We start from the raw sequence: 27,341 nt of genomic DNA, 5'->3' as shown, positions 1-27,341 counted from the left end.
TCCTATCCTCATATTTAACTCAGGATTTTAAAGTAGAATTTCCATATTGAGGTAACACTGAAATCACTTTACCAATCAAGTCTTAAATACAAAATCACTTAAAAAGAAAAGTTACAGTTCTGCATTAGTGTGGCCTGTCCTTTAGCCCTTACCCAGTAGTTCTTCTTTCTGTGCAGAATTGTTTTGCTGTACTAGTTTGCCAAAGGGACTTCAGCATGACTGCTTGATCACCAATGTGATTTTTACACTGAGGATTACATAAACAGGAGTGATGCAAAACTATGACACAGCATGCTTTCAAAACTATACAGTTGATCGATGTATTGGGGGTTTTAAATTACTTTGCAGTAACTGTTGAAGTCTAAGGTAACACTGTAAAAGACTTTGCTCACAGAAGATTTAGATAGTAGACTGTGTACTGGTTCCTATTGAGCAGATGATATGTTAGAATACGAATGACATGACTTCTGTAGCCTCATGTAAGAGATTTAAGAGCTGATAGATATAGATTATAGATATAGATATAGATAGATAGATAGATATGGTACCTATGTTTATCAACACTGATCTTTAGTAAAGGAAGGAAATTATACAGGTATTTTTCCTGTCTTATGTGACATTTGTCTTAGTTTGATGCACGAAAAGTGAAGAAAACCACTAGTGCATGTCTGAAATATTTAGGTCATGAATTGAGCTGGTGCAAATATAGATAAAATGGGCAATTCTATTTGGCTGTCTTTGATTATAAATATTCAGAAGTTCAGAAAGCAATATGTTCAATATATCGGCAATACATATTTTTTAAAGAACTCAATATTTTCACTTATGTAGCACTTTCACCGCAATACTTTGAAACATTAAGTAATGAAATTATTTATTTTTCTACTCAGAATAATCCTGCCAGGAAGCCATAGAAAATACTTGTAGCAAAGAAGAACTTGTCCATGCATGCAAAACAAAATAAAATAAGATTAAAAGCTCCAGAAAATTAGTCTGCTTCAAAAACTATTAAATCGTTCCTATCCCTGGAGCTTTACAAATGTGCTAATTGTTGTGTTCTGGTCATGTAAATGTTTCTGCTTAAGATAAGGATGATTTCCTCCTACTGAAGAACTTGCACTGTTTTGGGGGAAGGGGGTTTGAGGGCTAAATAACATACTGTAATGAATCCTCCTTTTGGGCAGCACATGCTTCAGTTCTGAATGCCCAGAAATGCTTCACAGATGTGCTAGGCTGCCTAGCAATGGGAATTTTCTAATTCTGGCTAGCCTGAAAAAGTAAATAGAACTATTGAGCATAAGGCTGCTCCCAATATAAGACAACAATACCCCCCAGCTAACACTTAAATTTAGCCCCATTAAAAATTCCTCCTTCATAACCAGCAACTTGCAAAACCTATAAATATTGGTCTCCAAAAATAGGTTTATACAGGGACATGTATGTGTGTTTTACACTGGCATTTATACAATATAGTTCATACACTGTGTCTCAATGCTTTATAGAGCAATGAACTGCATACATTGGAGGGATTATGTAGGCAAACACATTGGCCATTATGCTATTAGTAGTAGTTCACATACGAATACACTCTCATTTGCTTATGGCTGTACATATATATATATGGATTTATGTGTGCATATATATAATGTGTGTGCTTGTATACATGTATGAAAAGTGGCGTGTTTTTATAATAAAAGCCTGGACCAAAACTATCAACATACTTAGGCCCTGAAAAAAATCTGTTGAAGCAACACTGGAACAGTCTATATCTGGGCTATTGCCAAATTTTCAGAACCCCTTCCACCTTTTCCTTGCAAAGAAAGCACCTTTTTTTCTAAAATTAAACTGCATAGGATCCATATAAACAAAATATTTGAAATTATATGGAGACTGTGTGTGTGTACGAAAGGGATAGCTAGCAGCACTGTTAAAGTTAGGAGTCTGTTGGTATTTCTGTTATAAACCCTGTCTTTCTGAGTTGGTAACTCAGGCATTAAAATTCACTTGAAGCTGCAACTTGGCAATGCAAGTTATCAGTCTTAGAGTGGAGCCTTTTGTAGGGAAAAAATTGTTGAAATCTATCTGGATAGTTTTAGTCATGCAAAAAGCAGTTTTACCAGCTTTATGCACTATATTTGTGCTCCCCATATAAAATAAAACATTTCATTTTGGTTTTTTAAATGTATTTCTGAGAGTTTTCTGTAGTGTAGCAAAGTAATACTTAAACTGAGACACAAGTTTAATAAGTGACCAGAAACTTCAAAGGTTTGCTTTGGATAAGTCCTCAAATGTTCAGATGCATATCCAACTTATCTGAAACTTTTTGCAGCTCTCAATAAGTTATTCTTCTTGGGTCTAAATCGTATTCTCTTTGGAGGGCTAAGATTTTCTTTCCTTGTCCTTTCTACATGTATAGCTTTGTATGTATGCATATAGGTTTGGTGGGGAGGCTGGAGGCTCTTCTTTCAACATCTCCTTTCCATCAGGGAGACCCAAGGTCATCCTTGCCTTGCAGAGTAATCAGGCCCAGCACCTCTGACACTGGACTACCTGTTCCTTAATTCAAAATCTACTTATTATGGAACCAAGAGTATATTGTACCATAGCATATCCAATTTGGACTAAACGGCTCTAGGAATACTGTAGATGGATTAGAGTCGGAATCCTGCAACAAAATCAAAGACAGGTACAGGTGTGGAATCCTGAAGAAGAAGATCTGGTGGAGTCACAGAGTTGGTGCATTCTTTTGGAGAGTCATAGTGAAATCACTACAAGGTTGCTGTTGGCATTCATAGAACAGCTTGCTACAGTGGACAGTTGGTACTGGGCTCAGGAAACAAGCACTGAGTGGTGGGATCCCACCGTTATGCATGTATGGGATGATGATCAGTGGCTGCAACTTTTGGATGCGCAAAGCCACCTTCCTGGAACTGTGTGTTGAGCTTGCCCCAGCACTGTGGTGCAAGGACATCAGAAAGAGAGCTGCCAGCACTGTGGAAAAGTGAGTGGCAATAAGTGTGTGACATCAGGCAACTCCAGACTGCTACTGGTCAGTCACAAATCAGTTTGGGGTTGGAAAAATCAACCATGTGGGCTGTGGTGATGCAAGTGTGGAGGGCCATTAATCACCTCTTTCTATGAAGGACTGTGACTCTCGGTAATGTGCAGGAAATAATTGATGCCTCTGAGGCAGTGGGATTCCCAAACTGCAGTGGGACAGTGGATGGAACACATATCCCAATTTTGGCCCCCAACCACCTGGCGATGGAGTACATCAACCAAAAGGGCTGCTTCTCCATGATCTTGCAGGCGCTGGTGGATCGCTGGGGCTGTTTCACTGACATCAATGTGGGGTGGTAAGGAAAGGTGCCTGATGCAAGCATCTTTTGGAACACTGGACTATATAGAAAGCTGCACACTGGGACTTTCTTTCCAGATCATAAGATTCTAATGGGGGATCTGCAAATGCCCACAGTGATCCTTGGAGACACCACATACCCCTTGCTCATGAAATCTTACAATCAGGAACCTAGACAGCAGCAAGGAGCACTTCAACAACAAGCTCAGCAGGTGCCAAATGACCATTGATTGTGCCTTTGCCCGATTAAAAGGTCACTGGCGCTGTCTTTTTGGCTGGTTAGGCATCAGTGAGGAAAATATTCTGATGGTCACTGCAGCCTGCTCTACTCTCCATAATATTTGCCAATCGAAGGGGGATAAGTTTCCCCAGGGGTGGACCACTGAGGCTGATCGGCTGGCTGCTGCTTTTGAGCAGCCAGATACAAGGGCTATTAGAGGGGTGCAGCAAGAAGCTATTTGAATCAGGGAGGCTTTGAAGGAGCATTTTGACAATGATTCCCAGTAATGTGTTTATATGTGATTCATTCATCCAGGCAATGTATACTTGCCACCATGAGTTACACCTATAGTGTTTGCTTCATGAGCATTAATTGCAATTATTCTTACTGTGTTTCAGTTTTAGAACTGAGCGATTTAAGTATGTCATAGATAAAGACTCAGTTTATTTGAAAGACTCAAGTTTAATAACGGAATAAAAGACAAACTTTGAGTCAAACAGGGGACTTGAAAATGAGGAACAGTCTTGCGGTTGGGGCTCTCACAGGTGGGTGTAACTCTAGCTTTCATTGGAAAACCAGTCCCTAGGCATGGAGTGCATGGGTTACTGTAAGGGACTAGGAACACGTGAGGAATCTGGTGGGGGAGTTTTGGGAGGGCATGGACCAGAGTTCTGTAGTGGCTGGAGGGGGAGTTGGGCACAGATGTGCTCGGATTGCAGGCTAAAGAGGGACTTCAACATCTCTGCCTGGCCCTCTAGGAGCTTTATCATCCACTCCTTTCCAGGCTATTGAGCCTGAGTGTTTTGTTGATTGTCTCCCTCCGCACTCTTTTTTTGCTATGCGCTGTATCTGTTGACTGCAGCACTTCATAAAACATATCCTCCTTATTCCTCCTGGGTTGCCACCTTATCTGATGGAGGCACTCCACCAGCGTGGAGAAGTGAGTTGTCAAGGGCCCATCTGCAGAAGCCAAAGAAACAGTGAACAGAAATGGTATTGTGAGTGCGCTCACAGCCGTGAATCACAAAAAGTTACATACACCTCTTTCTCGCTGTCCCTTGGCTAACACACAGGTCAGCGCAAGTCCCAATTATGGTGAGTTCGCGGTGGAGGGGGCAAGGGGTGGTTCGTGAAGGGGTTACTATAAGCGGCTAGGGACCTTATTCTGAATATTGGTGCCCTTTTCAACAGGCTAGGGTAATAAAACCTGATATCTCACTCCTAAGTGTAACCAGGATGCAAGTGTTCATCTCCTGCATGCGTGTGACTTCAGACCAGCTCCATATGCCACTTGCCTATGTGCCACACTGGTCCCTTCAGAATCAATTGCCAAGTGGTGCGGCAAAGTTTTCTACAGCAGGGGGAGAAACAAGGCAGCTCTCCCAACGGACATTTGGGAGAGGATTGCAGAATACCTACAGGAAAGTTTCCTAGAATCTCTATGGAGGATTCCCAGGACATCCCCGTGTACATTAACAAACTTTTCCGCCATGTACCCACAGCACAGATGGACAGGCTCTGTTGTAAATTTCTGCCCCTTATCCATCCTCTGCCATATAACAAAGTACATGAGATCTCAGTCTCCTCTCACCATGCAGTATCAAAGCAAAATGAGCACTTACCGGAACTCCCCTCTCCTCCATTCTGCATGCCAGAGCTGGAGTGCTGGGATTTAGTTGGGGTTGGTCCTGCTTTGAGCAGAGGGTTGGACTAGTTGGCCTCCTGAGGTCTTTTCCAACCCTAATCTTCTATGATTCTATGACTAGCTAGACCCCTCTGGAATGGAAAAGAGGTCCTGATTCGCTGCACAACCAGATGACTCTGCCATGTGCTCCACATCGTCCTTCAGTTCCACTACCTCGTCCACCACTTCCTCGTCGGGGTTGAGTCCACTGGCCACTGCATCCAAGTCCCCCAGAAGTATCCATGGGGTTCTTGGTGGTGGAGGTTGGGTTGCCATCAAGGATGACATGTAGCTCCTTATAGAAGCAGCATGTTTTCGGTGCTGCACCAGAGTGACAATTGGTCTTCCTTGCCTTCTGGTATTCCTGCCTCAACTCCTTGATTTTAGCATGGCACTGCTGCATGTCCCTTCCATGCCCCTTCTCCTGCACACCACCAGCAATCAGCCCATAGGTATTAAAATTCCGATGGCTGGTGCAAAGCTGTGACTGCACAGCCTCCTCTCCCCATATACTCAGCAGATCCAACAGCTCTGGTGTGCTCCACCCGGGAGAGCATCTACTTCATAAAGCCGGCATGGTCAGATGGGAAGATGCTGTATGGTCTGTGCATGCCGAGCAAACAGGAAGAGGATTTTCAAAAATTCCTAGGCCTTTAAATAGGAGAGAGGCGCATAACTGTGCACCTTCAGGCAGCAGACTTCAAACTGCTGACCAGAGCGATCATGATGGGCATTGCGGGACACTTCCTGGAGGCCAGTTAGGGCGACATAACTAAGTGAGGTATCTATACTGACACTGCGTCACTCTAACTACATCGCAAAAAGTTCTGTGCTGCTCATCTAGGTGGTTTTATTATGTCAGCATACCAGGGGAGTTGCATCGGAGGGAGGAACATTTCAATGTGTACACCACTGTTTTGTCAACAAAAGCTGACTTTTTGTCGACAAAACTGTGTAGTGTAGACAAGGCCTTAGTCTTTTCACTTCAGGTTAACTATTACCCTCCATCCTTCCGTCACTCCCTCTTCTCCCCTCCTCTTTTCCATTTACTTCCCGCCCTTCAGTGTGCCTGTTTTTGTCTTTTTGATTAGCTAATTCTCTCCTAACAAAAACTCAATGAAAAAACGTTAAGAATAAGTAAACAAAAAACTTGTGGCTCTAACATGAGACTTGCAAACGATGACATTTTTCACTCTGCACGTATGTTATACCTTTCTTCATTTGTCTATTTAGATTGTAAGCTCTTCAGGACAGGGACTGAATTTTACTATGTATTTGTACAGTTCCTAGCACAATAAGGCCCTGATCTTTGTTGAAAGACTTGCATTTATTTCAGTGGGTTTTGAATCAGGCCCTAAATGGGTAGCTGAAGATTCTTCTGGCATGAGGCAATCCCCAACTGGCATAGAACCAGCATAGTCATTTGTGTGCTTGCTATTCCCAACCCCTCCATATTGTAGGGGAGTGCTTAATTTTTTTAATGAATTCTCTTCAGCCATCTTGCTTCAGGGTTCATTTTCCACAAACACACAAACAATTGGATTTAATTGATACAAATGCTCTCGGAAAGATTTTCAGAGTCGTATAAGCCAATATTTGAATAAATCAACTTTTAAATTGCCACATGGGTATTCACACTTAAATATTTGCATACTCATCTGGTCAGAAAGTAGAAACAATACCATGTGATTTATCTGACTAATCCAACACAGCTTGAATTTAAATGTTAAATGTTTCATATATGACCTTATCTTATCCCTAAAGCATATACTCTGCAAAGTTTAAGTAAAGAGTCAAATACTATAATCAAGATTCATAAGTTTTACAAAAAAAACCTTTAAAAGATTTTACAAACCTATTATGAAAGAAAATGTTGTCATGAATATTTTTTTAATGTCTATTAAATGGGGTTTTGGGGGTGGGGGGGAGGTTGTCATTATTTAAACCTAAACCAGGACTGCAATGTCCTAGTAACGAAAGTGAAAATGACTTATTTTCATTGTATAGTCTGTGTGAAGCAGCACAAATGGTGAAAACTAAATAATTTTTTTAAATCCTTTAATTTTAATAGTCTAAAGTGTTGTTAATTATACAGGTAAATATTTTTTAAAAAAAATATTTTCATATTAACAGTATGCCATTAACAAGGTGGACTATGATATGTAGGTAAAGATATGTCTATCAACTATTCTCAGGGGAAATATTCTCTCTTAACAGCTGATATTAACAATAATTCATTATGGCTGTTCAGATTATGCTGCTTCTCAAAAAATCGTTATTTATTTATATGCTAGAACTGCTGTGTATAATCATTTGTATAATCAGTTACAGTTACCTGAATAGTAAAAAGGTTATCTACACTACAACTATAAGTGAGTCAGGGCTCCTGATTACAACATGAATGCTCCCTAACCTAGTTAAAATAATATTAAAACTTGTAATGTGGACAGGACATAACAGGGTCCCAGAATTGAGTTAAAAGCCAGGCCTATTCACAGCTTTAGCCCCTTTATAGGGATATGGCTAAGTACTGTCCACACTAATAACTATGTGTAAGTAGGTCAAGAGACAGCTGTGTTGTTACTGGGCCCCAGGGCTAAGCTATAGTTGTAGTCTTGATGGGGCCTGAGTAGGATGACATGACTCATAATTAGTGCAGTGTGAGCTTGGAATTTCTTGCATGATGTTACTCTTTTGTCATTAAAAATAAACGCAGTTCATCATTAGCTGTTAAGTAAGTGTTCTTAATCTGTGTGGTATTGTCAATGCTTTACATCTTGTTTCGGGTGATATTGTGAGATTTGAATGTAAATTGTTGTAAATCTTACTTTTTAACAATATGTCCAGATCAGTGCTATGTTACTTCTTTGTGGACCTTATCCTATATAAATATAATTAAATGCTCCACAATGTACATATGCATTGTAGTCTAAGTACACACGGACAACTTGGCAACAGACATTGCACTGACATAGTATGTTGACTTAAAAGGAGCTGTTATGATGTATCTTGTTAATGCATCTTTGTAAAAATCTTTGTAAAACTCTACTAAATCTTGACGTTGTAACAACTTAAGAGGAAGGTTGACAGCAGCCTCCATATCAAATCTTTGTATGAACCAAACTCTGCTGTCCTGGAGAAAATGTAAATCCTCATCTGCATGTATTCTGTGTTAAAGCCAGAGATGTCGATACAGTTTGGCAAACAAAAAAACAATAAATTGTTTGTTGCACTTGCTAAGAGAGAGATGGATTTGGTGGTAAGTCAATAAGTATAGATTATTGACTGTGGTAGGAAATAATGTGCTCCTGAGATGTGTGGCTGTTATGGATTTTTTATCTATTCTTTAGCTACACCAATTAGAAATGCAAAATACAGCACATCAGGACATCATGTAAACTTCATTCAGGAGCTCTAGTCCATAAACCAATGACATACAATGGCTTTTGGCAAACTGCAGCCAAAAACTGGAATGCTATGTTTTTCATTTAAGTGAAGATATGCCAAATGTTACTGAGTAGCACAGCCCCCACTATAAAATATTTCCAACCACATTAGTCAGAGGTATTGTATTGTTATACTATATATATTTTAAATGTTATAATTAATAATGATTTAAAAGATATTGAGCAAATTAGAATTATTTAATCTTGAAATACATTAAGAGGTGACATGCCTGAAGTAATTAAAGCAGTGAGGGTTGTTAAAATATTGAGCTTGATAATCTAATTGAGGATGTTGGATAGACTAGAACTGGGGAGCAAAGGTATAAAATTAGAGGGGATACATGTAATAGGATGTATTGTTTTTACAAAGAACGGTAAGCAGATGGAATGCAATCCCACTTGGTAGTGGAGTCAAGTAGTATGAATGTGTGTAATGAAAAATCAGGTGACTGTATGGGATTTAATACATTTAAATGGTATTAATGTTGTGCTTGAAGCAGCCCATTTCTCTTTTGGAGTCCAGGAAGGAATATTTTGCTGAGCATGCACTTTTCTCCAGATTGACTCTGTGTATTGTTGGCTGAGAGGGTTGAGGGGTTTTTTTTCACCTCCTTAGTCACCAACAGATTTGTTTTTGAATTTTTAATTTTAAAAAAATTTAAAAGATGTTTAAGTGTATAGGATGACCCCATGCAGCTCCAAGCATGAAGTGACCATGACCTGCTTCTCGTGCTGCAGATCTCTGTATAGGAATGAGGGCAGTTTTGTGATACTTTCTGATCATATATATTTTGCAGACAGTCATTGCACCTTGCCATTTCAGCCAGCCAATGTGTGCTCCTCGCAGAATGTAATCATGGTTACTCCGCTCCTCTGCTCACCTCTGTTAAGAAATAGCTAGAATATTCATTCATTCATCATGGTCAGGGAAAAGTAAGGTATGAGTCATGCTGACCATCTGAGGCAGAAGTGCAGACTTGAAAGTTTCTTATCCGTTAAATAATTCTTGAATCTGTGATTTTTAAAAAAAATGCTATGCAAGGTTATTGAGCTGGGGAGCAACGGAAGCCTGTGTGAGAGGCGGAAGTAGTAAGGAACATTGTTCTCTCCCTGGCACTTCCTTCTGGGTCCCAGGGCAGAATGTAGAAGTTGTGAAGCCTTACCTCAGTGCTGCTGTTAAAGAGGCTAGTGGGCAGGCAAGAGTGCACACGGCAGACTTGAGTACATTTGACAGTGTTGTTTTTGGATCCATCCACTCTCCCTTGATGAAAATATCCTTATAAACATTGGCAGGGAAGTGGAAAACAATTATGAAATATAATTTGAAAGAGAAGAATTGTGGCCATACTATTTAAAGGATACTATATCAGAAACTAGAATTTTTAATAATTAGTGGCTTTCAAAAAATTCAAATTGACAGTGTGCCTTAGAAATTATTGTGTGCTAACTAAACATTAGTGAAACTTCACTGTTCATCTATGCTTTGATTTTTGATTTATAGCTCCATGTAAATTATATCTACATTGATCTACCTAGTCATCCTACAAAGAGCCCAATGTTTCCTATTCCACATCTACCCTGCCTGCAAGTTTGACCTGCCTGTGGTCCTGTGTAGCTCCTTTCTGAGTGGAACTGCAAAAGTGAAACTTATTAAACACTTGGATATATTTTGTTTTGCAGTCTGCGGTGCAGAATGGGGTTAAAATCCTGGCCCCATTGAAGTCAATGGCAAAACTCACCTTAATTTCAGTAGGGTTGGGATTTCACCCCAGAGCATAGTAGCTGGTCTCTTAACCCATAGCCATACCACCACATGCTTAAACCTGATGTGCAGAGTTGGATGTGGTCAATTTTAATGGGGCTCTACGTGGGCTTGGGGGTCTGCCTATACAGAGATCATTGCAGAATCAGGGCCATGGAGACGGTACCTCAAAGGGAATTCCAGGTGGCACAGGAAGGGGTGTTCCTGATTCAGTAGGTTCCCTCTGAGTTGATACAGAACCAATGTCTCATACATAATATTAGGAGAGGGCTCTACCTCTGGAGGTGTCATGTTTCAGATAAGCTATAAAGTGGAAGTATTGATCACTTGTGCAAATTAAAGATCCATGGAATTTTTTTGCCAGAGTGGAAGTGTTAGCCCCAGAGTGCCTGCCAAACTCCAGGTTGGTAATTTTACCTCTCTGACATTCTACCATGGTTTGAATTTCACACAATATTCTTCACATCCTGCTCTCTATTGTTTTGTAATATTCCTGTGTAATTAAATGGTTACCATGCTTCAGCTCAGAGGCTAAGGGATTTATGTGGCACATTAGATGATTCCTACAGCATGTGTGTGTGTACTTTTTAAAAATCCTTCTGCGTGAAAGGTGCTATATAAACATAAAATTTTTATCATTATCCCTGTCAATTTGCATTACTCAAGTTGCTCCCCCCCTTTATTGTATTAAACATAAGATGCTTCTCTTCACTTTAAAGGTCCTTCTTGGCTATCCTCGTCCAACCTGTCATCTCTCATTCACTGTCAAGATGTCAGTTTCTGCCTCTAATGAGCCAATGATGCCAGCCTCCATTGCCCACATGTTAAATTTTCAAACAAGCACCTTCATGCTTTCTCCAGTGTTGTCCCTCATGCTTTGGAGGAACTCCCATAAACATCCACAAAGCTACCTCATTATCGTCCTTCAAATCCCCTCTTAAAATTCCCTTTTTCCATGATGCCTACAAAAAACTTGACAACGATTAGACTGGTATTGTGCTGACACCACTGTCTACCATAATGACCAATATAATCTCATTGTTTCTTTGTACTCTCCACATCTGTCTGTCTGTAGCCATCTGTTATCTCTTGTCTTATACTTAGATTGTAAGTTCTTTGGGGCAGAGACTGTCTTTTTGTGTTCACACAGTGCCTAGCACAATGGGGTCTTAGTCAATGGGGGCTAGAGCTCCTAGGCGCTAATAACGAGATAAAAGAGAAGGGATGTAGAGGGAAAACATAACAACCCATAGGTGAGAAAGGAGAGGCAGAAGAGGAAACAGGAGATAACAAGGAAGTACAGTCTAAGAAGAATGGGAAGTAGATATTTCTCAGCCTGTGTTTATAAAATGGTAAGAATTCTTTTTCAAAAAGAGAAAAATTGAGAAAGAATTCAATTGTTCCTCCTTATCCAGCAGCCAGTGCCCCTCCCTTTCATCCTATTTCACAACACCTAAAACTCTCCACTTGTTTTTTCCCATAACCCAAAACTCCACAGTCCACTGGTGACTGAAAATGACTGTGAGGTGTAAAAAGAAAAGGAGTACTTGTGGCACCTTAGAGACTAACCAATTTATTTGAGCATAAGTTTTCTTGAGCCACTTCATCGGATGCGTAGTGAGTCATGGGATTTATTTTTTTTTGTCCAAGTTTAGGGTCATAGACCCAAATAAAGAGAACAACTGTTGGTTTGGTTTGTCGTCTTATTGCCAAAAAGTTTAAACTTCAAAATTTTGGCTATCTTGGTAATAGCCAAATGTAATGGTTAATTAGTACAATAAGTCTGTTAATTTCAATGGCGTTACTCCTAACTTATGGTAGGATAATAAGAAGCAAATCAAACCCACCGCCTTTTGTGATGAGTTTTGGTGATTTGCATGTTATGCCTGTGAAACTGGCAGACCGTATGCCAGCTCATGCAAAGCCTCCTAGGCCTCAACTGAACCCTGACCAATACGTAGCTGGAAACCAGTCCAGCTCACCTGTTAATATTGTTAAAATAGTGTTTATACTTTATGAAATGCTTGTGAGTTGCTGCATGCATTAATCTCACTTATAATATCTGTATCCCATGTAATAAGGTAATATTTAAGTGTTTACTTAACCAGTCAGGAGAGAAGTATTATCAACTGTGAAATACTGGTTTGCCACAGGAGGTGTTATCTCCTGTCCAACAAAAGGTCTATAGACACCAGACAAACCAATGTGGAACATCAGAGGACAAAAGACTTTGTTGATTGCTCCTTCCGCAGACCCATGAAGAGGAGACATGTATGTGGACTCGTCCCATCAACATGAACCCTGGGGGAAGGGAATAAAAAAGCCCTGACAAGAAGACACTGTATCTTTATGCTGCTTGGACTCTGAGAGGGCAAGGATTACTAAGCATAAGCAAAAGATCCTCAGTGCTTAGTCTAAGTTAGCCCTGAAGGACATATAGAGCTCTAAGTATCAGGGGGCTGGCCGTATTAGTCTGTATCCACAAAAACAACGAGGAGTCCAGTGGCACCTTAAAGACTAACAGATTTGTTTGGGCATAAGCTTTCATGGGTAAAAAACCCACTTCTTCAGATGCATCAAGAAGAAGAAGAAGTGCATGCATCTGAAGAAGTGGGTTTTTTATCCACGGAAGCTTATGCTCAAATAAATCTGTTACTCCTTAAGGTGCCACCGGACTCCTCATTGTTTATATAGAGCTCTCTTATTATAGAATCTTCTATTACCTTTTGAAACCTAAGACTATAACTCATTTGTGTATATATGTGTTTACCTACTTTAACCTTGTAAATAACTCTCATTTCTTTTTCTTAATTAATAAATCTTTAGTTAATTTATTATAGGATTGGATACAAGCATTGTCTTTGGTGTAAGATCTAAAAGGCAATTGACCTAGGTTAAGTCCTTTGGGATTGAGAATTACCTGAATATTGTTGTAATTTTTGGTGTAACGGACCATCTATCATAAAGGCAAGCTTGCCTATGTGGCAAGATAGACTGGAGTACTCCAGGGGACTGTCTGTGACTTCATGATTAGGCTGTTTTGATGCCTGAGGAATTTACACTTGATACTTGGTTGGTGAAATCTAAGTACAAAATTCACAACCAGTTTGGGATTTGTCCCTTGCTTCTGAACAGTCTGCCCTGTACTCACACTCTTCAGCCACTCCAGACAGCTTGACAATGTCTTTTTTCTTTATATCAAAATTAATTACTTATATTAAAATTTATAATGGTGATCACAGAGTAATCTGAACAAGAATTACTATTTTTATTTGTATTGTAGTATTGTATTGCTAAAAACCAATCTTCTAGCACATATATATGATCCCCCTACAGCCCTCAAGTAAGTCTGTTAAATGCAGGTTTGTCAAATATTTTCAAACTGTATGATTTCTGAAATATTTTAATATTTAACTAGCCAGTGAAAAATAATTACATTTTACATATGATATATATAACCACAGTAGATATTTTTCAAGTTTGAAAAAAATAACGTTATGAGCCAAAATTTTAATATTCATACTATAGAGTATCAGATTTCATTGGTTGTTTCCATAAAGGAAGTGTTAATATACCATGGTTTGCAGAAGGATGTGTCTGGTGGTTAGATCACATAAATAGAAGTCAGTTGTAATTTATTTATTTGTATAATAATAGCACCTAGAGACCCTCACCAAGATCTCCTGCTTCCCTTGGGTTCTGTTCCTAATTTTGCCACTGACTCACTCAATGTAGATCTGAGAGAAGTTTGTACTCAGTGTGTTCAGATCAGATATCTTTGTGTTCAATTGTTATGTCCACTGTGTGAGTGTGGGCAACTCATTTACGCTACCGTTGATCACTTAGGGCCTAATCCTGTGAAATTCTGGGTGTTTTCAATTCCCGTTGTAGTCACTGGGTGTTGTAGCAGGGATTCTGGTCTCACTGTGTCTGTTGACTAGTGTTAATATTTCTGTACAGTTCAGCACCCTTACCTGAAGCCTAGCTATACTGGCAAATTCTCCTTGTGTAGACGCAGCTTATATCAATTCCCTGAGTAAACAGTGGCAAAAGCCAGTATAATTGCATCAACACAAGGCCTTTTTCTGGTATAGAAATGTTATTTAAAAAACCATGCCCTTATCAAATGTACTATAACATGGAACATTTCTAGTGCAGACCTGTCCTGCATCCTCATATCCCAGCTTTAGGAGGCACACATCTAATATTCTCCCCATTTTACAAATAAGGTAACTGAAAGGTCATTTCAGACAGAGCTGGGAATAGAAACCTGGTCTGTAAGAAAAGTCTTATGCACTCAGATGTACCGCCTTTCAAAATGAATGTGCCAAAACTGTGTCCTTAGCTATGCTGCCTACAATCACCGCCTTCATCACTAGGCCACACTCTCCTCCCAGAGCCAGGAGTAGAACCCAAGAATCCTGACACCAGCCATTCCACTTCTGTATCACAAATGGTTATGGCACTGGCAATGTGTGTCATGTTCCCTCTAGTGGTCTGGTCCATATAGATGATAATGGCCTACTATGGCTAATTATTTCCTTAGCCCAGATGGAGGAGGGCTGCATTGTAGTTCTGAAGGTACTGGTTTAAACACTGCTGATGACCCATGTGGGTAAAAATAGAATGTGATTTTTTAATTAAAGACTGTATCATAATATATAGACACAAGGGGGCATGATTAATGTAGCATGGGTAATCTTAATTCTGGAATTTCCTAACTTTTGAGTACTTGACTAAAACTTAATAATTTTTTTTTAATGTAGGATTTTTTATAATGTTGGCAAACTAACGATTTGGGCTGAAAATTTCCAAGCCTGGTGTCTGCCTCTGGCTGCATTATTTTGGAAAATTTCAGTCAAAACAGTTCAAGCATTTCTGAGAACAAGACTAGGGAAACATATGTTGTTTTGCCCATGTTAAATAATTCTGGTTCTACTGTACCCATTCTGTGAAGCTGGGATTTGAAATTTGGCAGGAAGTGGCCTTTGTGTCAGGGATGTGCCTTTTGCTGGCATTGTGAAAATCCACTCAAATACACCAAGACGTAAGCCTCTGAAAAAATACTGTTCACACATGTTTAGTAGACCCTTCTTTAATTTTAGCAGGTAAATTCCCTGAAGATTCTGTCCACACTACACATGCTTCAGTTGCAATTCTGGGCTGCTTTGGGCCATACCAGTCCTAGATCTGGGCATCTGAACTGAGAGGAGGGAGCCTGTCTCTCCTGTGCTCTTAGAGTATGTCTATACAGCATCTAGACACCGGAGGCCGGCCCTGCCAGCTGACTCGGGCTTCTGGGACTTGGTTTGAGAAAGATCTGGGGGCTATAGTGGATCAGAAATTGAGTCAACAATGTGATGCAGTTGCAAAAAAGGCTAATACCATTCTGGGGGTGTATTAATAGGAATGTCGTGTGTAAGACATGGGAGGAAATTGCCCCGCTCCACTCGGCACTGGTGAGGCCTCACCGGGAATATTGTATCTAATTTTGGGTGCTATGTTTTAGGAAAGATGGGGACAAACTGAAGAGAGCTTAGAGGAGAGCAACAAAAATGATAAAAGGTTTAGAAAACCTGACCTATGAGGAAAGGTTAAGAAAACTGGGCATGTTGAGTCTTGAGAAAAGAAGACTGAGTGGGGACCTGATAAATCTTCAAATACGACAATGGCTGTTCTAAAGAGGATTGTGATTAATTCTTTTCCATGTCCTCTGAAGGTAGGACAAGAATGAATGGGCTTAATCTGCAAGAAGGGAGATTTAGGTTAGGTATTAGGAAAACCTTTCTAATCATACAGGTAGTTAAGCTCTGGAATAAGCTCTGGTTTCCAAGAGAGATTGTAGAATCCCCATCATTGGAGGTTTTTAAGAACAGGTTGGACAAACACCTGTCAGGGATGGTCTAGGTTTACTTGATCCTGCCTCAGCAAAGGTGGCTGGACTTGATGAGTTCTTTAGGTCTGTTCCAGCCCTACGTTTCCATGATTCTAAGATTTGAAATAAAAACTTCTTTCTTTCTTTTTTTTTTTTTTTTTTTTGGTGCTGCTTTTCTGTTGATTTTCCTACATTTCTGTAAAGGAGAGTCTTCAAAAAAGTCAAGACGGTACAGAATAAAGGAAAAATGTATATATTTAAAAGCTTACAGCTTAAATATAAGAAAAACATAGCTCAGAAAAACAGTGAATATGAATGTACATAAATCTCTGGGGTCTGACAACATCCACCAACCTCTGCCATTGCTATCCTGCTGTTGTGAGAACTGTAAATTTAAACAGGACAGTCACAGATGTCAGCCTTTGCCTGCTATTGAATTTTCTCCTTTCGTAAGGCCAATTGTATAAATCACTTCCCTATGTATGTAAAAGTTATTCTGTTACCTCTCTTCTGAATCGCTATGACTTGTTTCACTAGTTCACTATCACCCACAAAGTGAGCCAGTAATTCACAAAATAGGCAGAAAAACTACAGCATAGTTTTAGATTGCACCTTGCTTTCCAAACATTAAGTAATAATATCAGAGCTAGCACATACATCCCATTTCAAAGAACTCTGAACCAGAGTTAAAGCGTTTTTATTTAACATAATTAGGAAAGAGAGAACAAATAGCGCCTGGTTTCTTAAACAAGAACTGTGTGACTGTGGACAAACCATGTAATCTCTCTACCTCAGTTTCCTCATCTGTAAAGTGGATTTAACAGTGCATCGTGGGCAGTAGGTATCATAGGCTGGAGAAGGCTGTGCCTCCCCAAACAGCCTGGCATGGCTCTGCCCATGCTCCACCCTCAGGCCCCCTCCTGCTTGCTCCCAGTTCCTTTCCAGCTCTTCCATGGCAGAGAAGCTGGGGAAGGCCCGCCCGCCTGGGGTTGGGGATGTTCTGGCTACGCTGCCCGCCTGGTGCTCCAGGGCTGGGGTTGAGGGTGATCTGGCTGTGCCGCCCACCCGGCGTGCTGCGGCCGGGGGCACACGGGGACCGGGGGATGCTCTGGGCTCTGGCAAGGGAGCGGGGTTGGAAGAGAAGGGGAAAGAGCAGGGCTTTGGGCAGGGGGGAAGAGGCCAGGGGCTAGCCTCCCCCAATGGCTCATTCACCTGCTGCCCATGCAGTGTGTACTACCTCGCATTAGTGTATAAATCTATAAGAACCACAGATGGAATATGCCATAGAAATACAAAGTATTATTATTAAGATTTGGCAACAGAGTAAGTAGATAGACAAGCCTTTACCTTCTCATATTATGTTATAATCAGTGTGATAAGTATATCTGTCATCAATGATATATTGCTTATTGCCTTTAAACTCAGTAACAATACATAATTTGTTTGTGTAGAATGTTTGAGAGAATAAATATGGTAATATTTGTATTGTAATGAGATATCAATTACAGGGTTCAATCTTGCTGTTAATACTCAAGCAAAATTGCCATTTACTTTAAGGGATGATGGATCAGGCCCACAGTTACATAGTTAGATCAATTTCACAAACTTGGATTTTCACTTCAGAAATTTTTATGAGGAAAATCTAATCCAGTTTGCAAAAAAACCCAACCAATCAAACAATGTTTTGCAAAAATATCATTTGAAACATATCAATGTGGATACCAGTTTGAAAAATGGTTGTAACAAGTATTGGATATGTGAGAGTAAATATTGCTTAGCAGAGAATAGGAGTGCATTTTGAAATATGCTATCTAAAGCAAATTTAATTACAATTGTTCTGTTCTCTCTTTCTCTTTCTCTCCCCCACTCTCTCCTGAAAATCTCCTGCCATAGCGACTGCATTTGCCTCCAGACTTGTCAGACACAGTGAGCCGCTCAAGCAAACAGGATCTGGCAGAATCCACCAAACTGCTGAGCTCAGGATGTGGTGCTATGGCCATAGGCAAGAAGCACCTGGACTTCTAGTGATTTCTACTTAGCAGTTTCACTCAGATTTATATGACACTCTAATTATGACTGTTAATGACTTATGAAAATATTTTTCTTAATGATTTGACCCAGCAGTCCTTAAAAATACACATTGTAAGATGGTGCCTTGTTTTCTCATCCTGATTTCTTTGAAGACATTTGTGGTTTGTTTGCTTTTTTACAGAACATGTTACCTTAAAAAAAAATGCTGCATTGCACTGTTATTCTGGAAATGTACAAAATGTTCTTCTCATAAAAAATCAAAATTATTTTTATTTTTAAAGTTCAAGATGCTTTGTGAAACAATACCAACTGTGTTGTTTTTCACAAGCTAAATGTGTCTGTTTATCATGATTGTATTAAACATTGATTATAATGTAAAATATAAATTAGACAGTCTTGTGAACATTAGTAAATGAGATTAAGGAATTCCTCATCATATCTTATTTTAAAGCCAAATTTAACAATTATTATTATTTGAAAAAATAATTGTGTACATCTGAAAATATCATTATTGTCAAAATCAAAAGTAGATATGACATTATTTTACAGAGTACCTAAACAATGCATTTAAAAATGCATTGCAGTATTTCATATGTGTTCTACTGTGTCAAGAATTAAATTGATAAAGAAAGAATTTTCCATAGTAAGAATATATTATAGATAATTAGTTTGCCTTATGGGTTAATAAATGTATTAAAATGCACTTGAGTGGAATTTACTAAACATTGAAAAAAGAATTGATTTCCTTGTGTAGTTCAAAACAGTAATCCTAAACAATTGAAGTCAGCACTATGAAATTATGTCAACAGACATAATTCAAGATTGAAATTCAAACTGACAGCTACATTAATGCTAGAAAACCAGAAGAGTGCATTGGAGCTTGGGGAAGAGTATCACAGAATGTTGGTCTAAAACAGAACAGAAAATAAAACTAATTCATGTTACCATACCATCATGTACACTCTTTGTGAACTTATGAATATTGTGTGTGCATGTGTGTATATATACCCAAATGGAAAACTATTAAATATATTTTTAAACGTCTCCTATATATTACTTTGTATTTGGCATACTAGGCAGTGCTGATCTGTAAATTAAATTGTTTTGTATTATTTCTTATGAAGCAGACTTCCATTTTGAAAGGGGGTATATTGTCCTCCATGGAACTTCCAGACCAGATTTTAGATTATCTTATGATTTCAAAATTAAATCTTTATAATGGGATATAATATGGCTAGAGTGAAATTGATTTTCCAAATAACATTTTAATACAATATAGTAATGTTAATGTCTTTTGACGAGGTTCCAACTGAAAAGTTGATTAAACGGTTTGCTTTTTCTTATGCAATCCAGGTTTTACTTTATTTGTTCTTGACAACACTGTGTGTAAAACAAAGACATAGCTTTTAAAACTGTCTAACTAATATGATGAATGTCAATCACTTAAAAAACTCCACTGTAGCATAAACACATACTGTATACAGCTTTTATTCTGAATTAGAATAATTGAATCAATGACAGTGATTTGCCAGGATGTCAAATCTATCCATCATATCCTGTCACTACCAGTTTATTTTTTGTGATCAAAATCAAAAAGACTACTATTTTGTCATCAGCTATTTCATTTGTGGTAACAATCAGGATTTCTTTTCTCTTGCTTTTTTTTTTTTAAGATAGGCCAATTTTATTTTTTTATTTCTAAAAACGCAAATCCTTTTTTAATCAAAGTTTCAGAATGGATCTGTCAGTTTCATAAAGCTAAAAGACACCTACATTTTTATACCAATATACTTAAATCACCATTGATTTCAAAAACATCATTTGTCCTTTTGCATTATATGTAACAGTGAGCAGAAATTCTCATCAAATGCTTAATTGTACCTTTAGAAAGTATTAAGTAGTTTAAATATTTGAATTCAAATAATTTAAACAAAATTAACACTTTACATAAATAAGTAACAGGAAACATATGGTATAGCCATCTGAAATGTGAAGTCGTCAGGTATATAAATGGCTTGTGAATATACTTAATAGGTCATTGACTTAACACACAGGCAGAAAATGTCACTAAAATTCACAGCCAATTTCTAGTTAACGTATGCCTTAAAAATAGATGGTAAATACTGTATGTATGTATAAATATTTATTACATCAATTTCAAGTGCTAAAATAGATTAGCACAGAAACTAAAAAAGTATTTGGAATAATAAAAGTAAAAGGGAAATTCACCTGCAAATCTAGATTTAAATGGTTTTTCTTTTGTTTGTTTTTCTGATTCACTGAACATGCTGTGTGAAATAAGTTTTACAGTATACATATGTAAAGTGTTCACCTAAGGCAAAAACATGTAGCAAAATTTCTCCTCTCTTTTCTTCCAAAATATTGTATTGGTTACAACAATATATGGCTGTGACTTGGCTTGCCCAGTAAAACAGATGAGTAAAATAATGTTACTATTTGACAGTGTGTATGATATACCATTCCACTGGATCCACAAATAGACTTCTTATCTCTCATTTTTGGTTTGCAGTATTGGATAAAAATATTTAGTCATAACATTAAACTCTCCATACTCACTTTTATGTGTCTAGTATATGACCCTCCAAACCTTGTATACAAACATTCCACTAGATTGTGCCTCTGGCTTTATTTGCCAATAAATAGTTTTTACTGCAGGAGGAGTATCGGGTTCTTGACTTGAAGGACTCTGTTTCTTCACAGACTGCCATTATCCATTGCTGACTCCACCATGCACACCTCCTCTAGATCCTTAGTGTTGATTTGGCTGGGACGTCTTTATGAGAATGAAGGTGATTCAGAATTCCGTTTAGATAGTTATTTTCCTTTCCTGAACAGCTGTTATGGATTGTGGAGTTTAGTGTTTTGGTTTTCAGGTTATTTTTAAGAAAAAGAAAAAGTTGAGCCACTTACTTCTCAGTGGGCTTCAAGCTGAAGCCACCATACTTCTTGCATTGAGGTTGATATTAGTTATATAACATGACCGTAGAGACAATATGATTTCTGCTGAATGCATTCCCAGTTCAAACTTACCAACAGATCTTTGCACAATTATGACAAACAGTGAAGAAAGCAGTAATGAAATTTGAAGTGTTGACTCTTTAATATGTCAAATAAGGATTCTTTATATAATTTACGTTGTGTTGAAGCTATCAAAATATAGGTATTTGGAATGTGAGGCGAATATGATGATAGATTAAACTATAGCTTTTTTTAAATGTACTTGTAAAGAAATTTGTAAAGCAACTTTGAAGATGCAGCTTGATCCAATTTTCTGTAACAATAGCTATTATCACCAGAAAATGGACATTAAACTACTTCAGATTTGATACATGTGATAACACACAAACCAACAAGGTTCCACCTTAAAATTTAATTTAAAATAATGGTTATTCCAAACACAACTGTGGGAAAACTGCAAAGGTATAAATTATAAATATCCTAATCATTCCCGTATTGAAAACTGGTCTGTTACCATGGAGCAAAACCAGAGTAAGCCAACCCGGAGGCTTTGTATTGATTGAAGTTTCATAGGCTTAGTCTTAGACCAGAAGAGAGTAAGTCTGAGATTAATCAGACAAGCTGGTTGTGAATTTTGAGATTTCGGGAAACAAGGAGCTTTTCTCTTTTTTTAAAATTGTCCACTCACAATTAAAAAACAGAGTGGCCAAAAAGCTTCAAGCTTGTTTTAGATATTTGACCTCAATGAAATTGAGCTCTTTGGCTTTGTTTTACATTTCTGTAGTTCTTGGCCCTGAACTTGCTTTGGCATATGCTAAAGCTGACCCTTATGCCCACTTGAATCAATGCACAGGTATAATCCTAGCAGATCCTGCTCTGAGATCATGGCCCCTATTTTAATGGGCTACTTCTGCAATCCTTGCTCAAACGAGATATCCATTGAGAGCATTGATCCTGTGTCTCGCCTCACTTACACTGCTGTAACTCAGGGAGAATGGAGTTAGGCTGGTGTAAAACCAATATAAGAGAGAAAAAGCAGGCACACTGGGAGATTTGCTCAAGCCATGACTGCCAAATTAGGCCCCACATTATTTAAAAGTTGTCAAATTCAATTCAGCCCAAATTAAACCATTGACATGCTTTTCACAAACCTGAAACAGGACAGTTTCCAAAATGTAAAACAAATTCTGAAAAAAGAGGGGTTTTAAAAACACACCAACATTCCTCTGTAGTGTTTGAAACACAAACGTTGCAGAATTAAAAATCCGAAGCAGATTTCACTGTTTTTAATTGTCCAAGCAGAGAGGGAAGCAAAAAGTAAACATTTAGCATAAAGGCTGACAAAGAATGATTTTTAAACTGTTCACTTGTTATAAGCTAGATATTAATTGTAACATGCCCCAAGAGATTTGTTTGCAGTGTTTGGTTTCTCTGCTAACCAGATCCTCTAATTTTTCCACGTATTACTTCTGTGAGGTATCGTTAAATCTGTTCACAGAACTTTTCGGCTTCAGCACAGGACAGGCAAGGGAGCCTGTAAGTTGCATGAGAGAAGTTGTCAGGAATAAAGGAATTTGCAAACACTGCTGGTGCAGCTGGCGGAGCTCACATGTCCCAAGGGAGGAAAAACAACAGTTCATAACCCTTACAATTTTTAACTGCTAGAATTTACGTGAAGCCTGTTGGGTGCCTGGAAGCAATTGCAACCTCTGCTGGGGGATTTAATGCAAGCTACAGTTCCTGCCAGGCACCTGAAAAAATGAACTTTGCTGGGGCTCTCACAAAACCTCGGTTCAATACTTGACCCAGCCGCAGTGCAGCTTCTGAGGCCAGTGTCCAGTGAGTGGGGTGTCTGGGCTTCACACTAGGACCCATGTACACTAGTCAAAACTATGTGAACTGCCTTAGTGTGAGCCAGGTGCCTTTCCTGCTAACACTCAAGTGAGTAAGAAACTCGAAGCTAAACTCTAGCATCTTTCCTAGTAGGAACAAGATACCTACGCTTCTAAACGAAAAACAAACCCACAAAATTTAGGTCCCAATTTTGAAATGTGTGTGTGGGCCCAGGCACCTGTGTCGAGTCCTGTTGAAGTCAATGGAGGTCCGGACAGATGCAGGGGTCTACCCACATGAATCAGGCTAAATGAAGGCCTTAGACTGTAAATTCTTCTGGCAAGGTCTGTTTCTCCATATATGTTTGAGCTGTGCCTAGTACAATGGGGGTCCAGTCTCTGGGAATTTCTGCAATAGAAATAAACAAATAGATAACAAGAAAAAAAAAACCTTGAAAGTTCAAGGAAATAAAATTAAATTGGGAAAAAGTTCAGTTAAGCAATCAGGTTGGAGCAATTCTGCTGTGCTTTCCTACTCTACTACCTCATATTATTACCTCATTGCACACCTGCCCATGTGAGCCATGACCGCCACTTCTTTAAGGAGAATCCCCACCATAGAAGTATTATATTTGTGATTAAAAACCAAAGCTACTGATTTAGGAACAGGTTTGCAGGCTTCTGTTCGTTAACCAAGAAGGTCGCTTGTTGATGAGGAGTCCTTTAAAAGCACTCTGTCTACTTCCTTTGGCCCCGCAATCTGAAACTCACAAGGTATGGAACATGCCTTCCTGCCAGGCCACTTTTCTGAAAAAAGGGCCATCACCAGGAGAAGTCTCAGACATGCCAATTGTCATGAAAACCTTTCTTTCCAGATTGCCTGGCTGAGCAAAATGCAGTTTTCCTTTTAAGAAAGGGACAAGTGAAAGGCGGTGCTATGACCTTGTGGGCCTGAATTAGCACTAACACGGCTGGAGATGGAGCAGAAGTGCCTCTTTAGCTGCACTTGGAGCAGTACTTGACTCCTGTTGGTGTTAAGGGCAAGTGGAAGTGAACTGGCAAAATAAATAAGGCATTTTTAAGTGTCTCCATTGAATTTTATACTACCAACAAGGAAATGCAGAGAGAAGCTTAGCTTTAAAATAGAGCTAGGCTTGTGGCTGTTAGAGAAAATTAAATAGTACATTTTATTCAGTTATAATGCCGTATGATAAATCAATCAGAATAAAATATCCCAAGAGCGCTGACTACCAGGAGGGGGCATAGATACAAGAGCTAACCGAGTTCTTTATCAGTCCTAGTCTGTTGTTTGCAGCAATACAATGCTGCCTCCTGAAAAATGTACTTCATATCACGCTGATTGGCTTAAACCAATCTGACATCATCCAGCATTATTTTGTTCACCTTCTACATGTAAATAAAGAAATTATAGTTAAAAAGTAATGGCGGAATTCCCTTCCCAACCTCCACCTCCACCATAGGTTTTACAATCTGGATTGCACCATGACTCCTCCTGGCTCATTTAAATAGGTGCCATTTGACTCATGTGCCCCTTTTAGAAACAATTAAAAGCAGCATCTCAGCAGTGTGCTTCAGAAGTGATTCCCTTACGTATATAGTCTGTAAAGGGCACAGACCTGAAAGATATACCCTATATAGTAAAACTGTTTGGGTTATTATGCTTATCACTTGTAGATGTCAGTATCGTAGCTAGAACAGAATATTTGAAATACAACATACAGTATTAATAAGCCAGTGTTCACATGCGGATTCCTGCTTGAGCCTGTAACTAAGAAATGGCATGGGAGCGTCTGGATGGGCTAATAAATGAAATGTAAGGTGGCCTTATGAAATACAGGGCGGGTTTTAGGCCAATGCACAGAAAAGACATATTCCTATTGGAATCAATAGCTAAACTCCCAATCATTTCAATGGGAACTGGCTCAGGCTGACAGAAATATCTGAGTGACGCTGAGTGATGCTTTATAGTATATTTCAATCTTCTTGGATAATACATCTGTAGAAGGATAAAGTGAAATTTTGGATTCATTAAGGATAATGAAAATTGTCATTAGATGCTCTTCCGAGCACACTGAAGAGTTTAATTTATGCACTACTTGTCAGTTCCTTTTTTCTATTGGTTCCTGGTAAAGAAGCACATAATTCTCATGTTTTCTCTCTCCGTCTGTCACACACACTCTCTCTCTCGCTCTGAAATACTGGGAAAGCTTTCTGTGCCCAGTTAGATACTTGGGTTGCTTTGAGGTCTAGCCTGCCCTTGAGCAAGCAACCAGGAACTGGCATTAGAGCTCACACATTTTGAGAGGTTGTATTCACTCCCCCACCCACCCTAGGGAAGAGGGTCTTGACAGGACTCTAGACACATGTCCTCCAGTGCATTCCACAGCGAGCACTATAACCCACAGTGCCCCCAGCACAGAGCGTAGCAGCCCTTCCAGGCAAGCACTGCTCAGGGACCAACTGCCCTAACTTCTCCCTAATGTGCAGCAGCCAGGGACTTTCCCCACTCCACCCCCTGCGCCATCTACAGGGACAGGAAAACTAGCCCGTGAGCCAGAAATGTTGCCTCCATGCTATAGTTAACCAAACTCTCACATGTAACTGTTGTAAACTGTCCTTCAGCTTGAAAAGCGTGAATGCAAGTGTGTGTGTGAGAGAGAGTAAGAGAGAATAGACTGTCCTTATAGAACACATTACAGTTCAGTTTCTACTTCCTTGGTGACCCTACATTAACAGAGACAGAAATAGCTGTACAGCATATATAGGATATACGCATCTGAGCTCATACTTGCATCTATCAGGAGAATTGCCAGTGGTGCTACACACTAGTGCAAAACCCTGTGTGAGAAGAGAATTAGACTATATGTGATAGTGAGAGATCCATGCGCTGGCATTTGGAACTGCAAACATGCCAGTCATTTCCCCCTATGGCTCCAAGTCTCATGTTATGGAGAGAGAGAGAGAGAGGTTCTAGGGTTGTTACTCTGCAGCCTAGAATGCCTGGTGAGTCAATGTGATGCAATGGAAACAGCTACAAGCATGGTTAAGAGCCCTTTTTGTTTAAAATATTACCATCACTGGCCTTTTCATTCTATTACCAGCCAATGTTTAAGTTCTCAGCCATTTTCAGCTTTTTTACACTTTACAAAGTACGCCTGTACGAGCTTTCACCTAGCATGTATATATGTGTGTGTGTGAGCATGTGTTTGTATATATTACATAATATACACGCAAATATGTGTGGCTAGCTAGTATTAAATACACCATATACACGCAGGTCATGTCTTTTTAAAGGGGATTCACAAAGTCTTCATTTGACCTCCCATAATAAATCCCATGCACAATTAATTGCAGGTGCTGGGGCTAGCATTTATAGTCCTAGTAATCTGATTTAGGCCTACTAATCAAGATACCGTGTGAGTGTGCAAATGTGTGTGTCTGTATACACACACACACATAAACTGTGTATATTGTTATACGCAAAGGTTCAGTTTAGTCTGTATAAGTATGCAGCCATCCATATATAAAAACAATAACTGTAGCCATCAGAAATGTATAAATGATAGAATTTTTAAATGAAAAATCTCCCTTTTAAATCAGTATTTTATAGCTGGTAACTTCTCTGCAATTAGAAATATTAAGTGTAATAGACAAATATCAGTCAAAAGGAGGATTTAATCTAATGTTGTTTAGCTTTCATACATTTCTGCTCCTGTCAGGTTTTTAATTTTCTTTTATTAAAAATCATATTGTGCTTTGAATGGAACATATCATTGTCCTAAAGGATTGTGTGTTTAGATGCCTTTAATCCTGGCAGCGGTGTAGTGATTCACTCAGCACCACAATTTCAGTTAGTTAAAGTTTACAGTGAAGTGTTTTCTGTATCTACTTATGTGCTGGACTGCGCAGCCTGCAAAATAAAACAGGCTCAAAACTCACTGTGAATTGGGCAGGGGGTGGGGTGGGGGGGGGAGAAGGGTTTAAGCACCAGATCTGTTCTTCATTGCAGCATTGCAAGTAACAACTGGACTACAATGAAGCAGCTTCATAGATGTGAGAATATTTAGACTTAGCTGCCAACAACTGAAGGCTTTTAGCTTTCGCTAGCCAGTCACAGTTTGCATTGTTGTTGC

General features: G+C 39.0%; 1 protein-coding gene across 1 annotated transcript in view; it reads left to right on the top strand.

Moving 5' to 3' along the window:
• The window catches only part of ELP4 (elongator acetyltransferase complex subunit 4), a 263,256-nt gene extending 242,257 nt beyond the window's left edge, over positions 1 to 20,999 (top strand). Inside the window, exon 10 of the mRNA XM_074955138.1 lies at positions 18,239 to 20,999. Within this exon, the coding sequence (XP_074811239.1) occupies positions 18,239 to 18,370 (132 nt within the window). The 3' untranslated portion in view covers positions 18,371 to 20,999. The remainder of the gene's footprint in view (positions 1 to 18,238) is intronic.
• The last annotated feature ends 6,342 nt before the right edge of the window (positions 21,000 to 27,341 follow it).

This window comes from Natator depressus, chromosome 6, assembly GCF_965152275.1.
Source record: "Natator depressus isolate rNatDep1 chromosome 6, rNatDep2.hap1, whole genome shotgun sequence".
NCBI classification, from domain to species: domain Eukaryota; kingdom Metazoa; phylum Chordata; order Testudines; family Cheloniidae; genus Natator; species Natator depressus.
The sequence above is the reverse complement of the archived record's forward strand: the minus strand, read 5'-3'. Positions and strand labels throughout refer to the sequence as shown.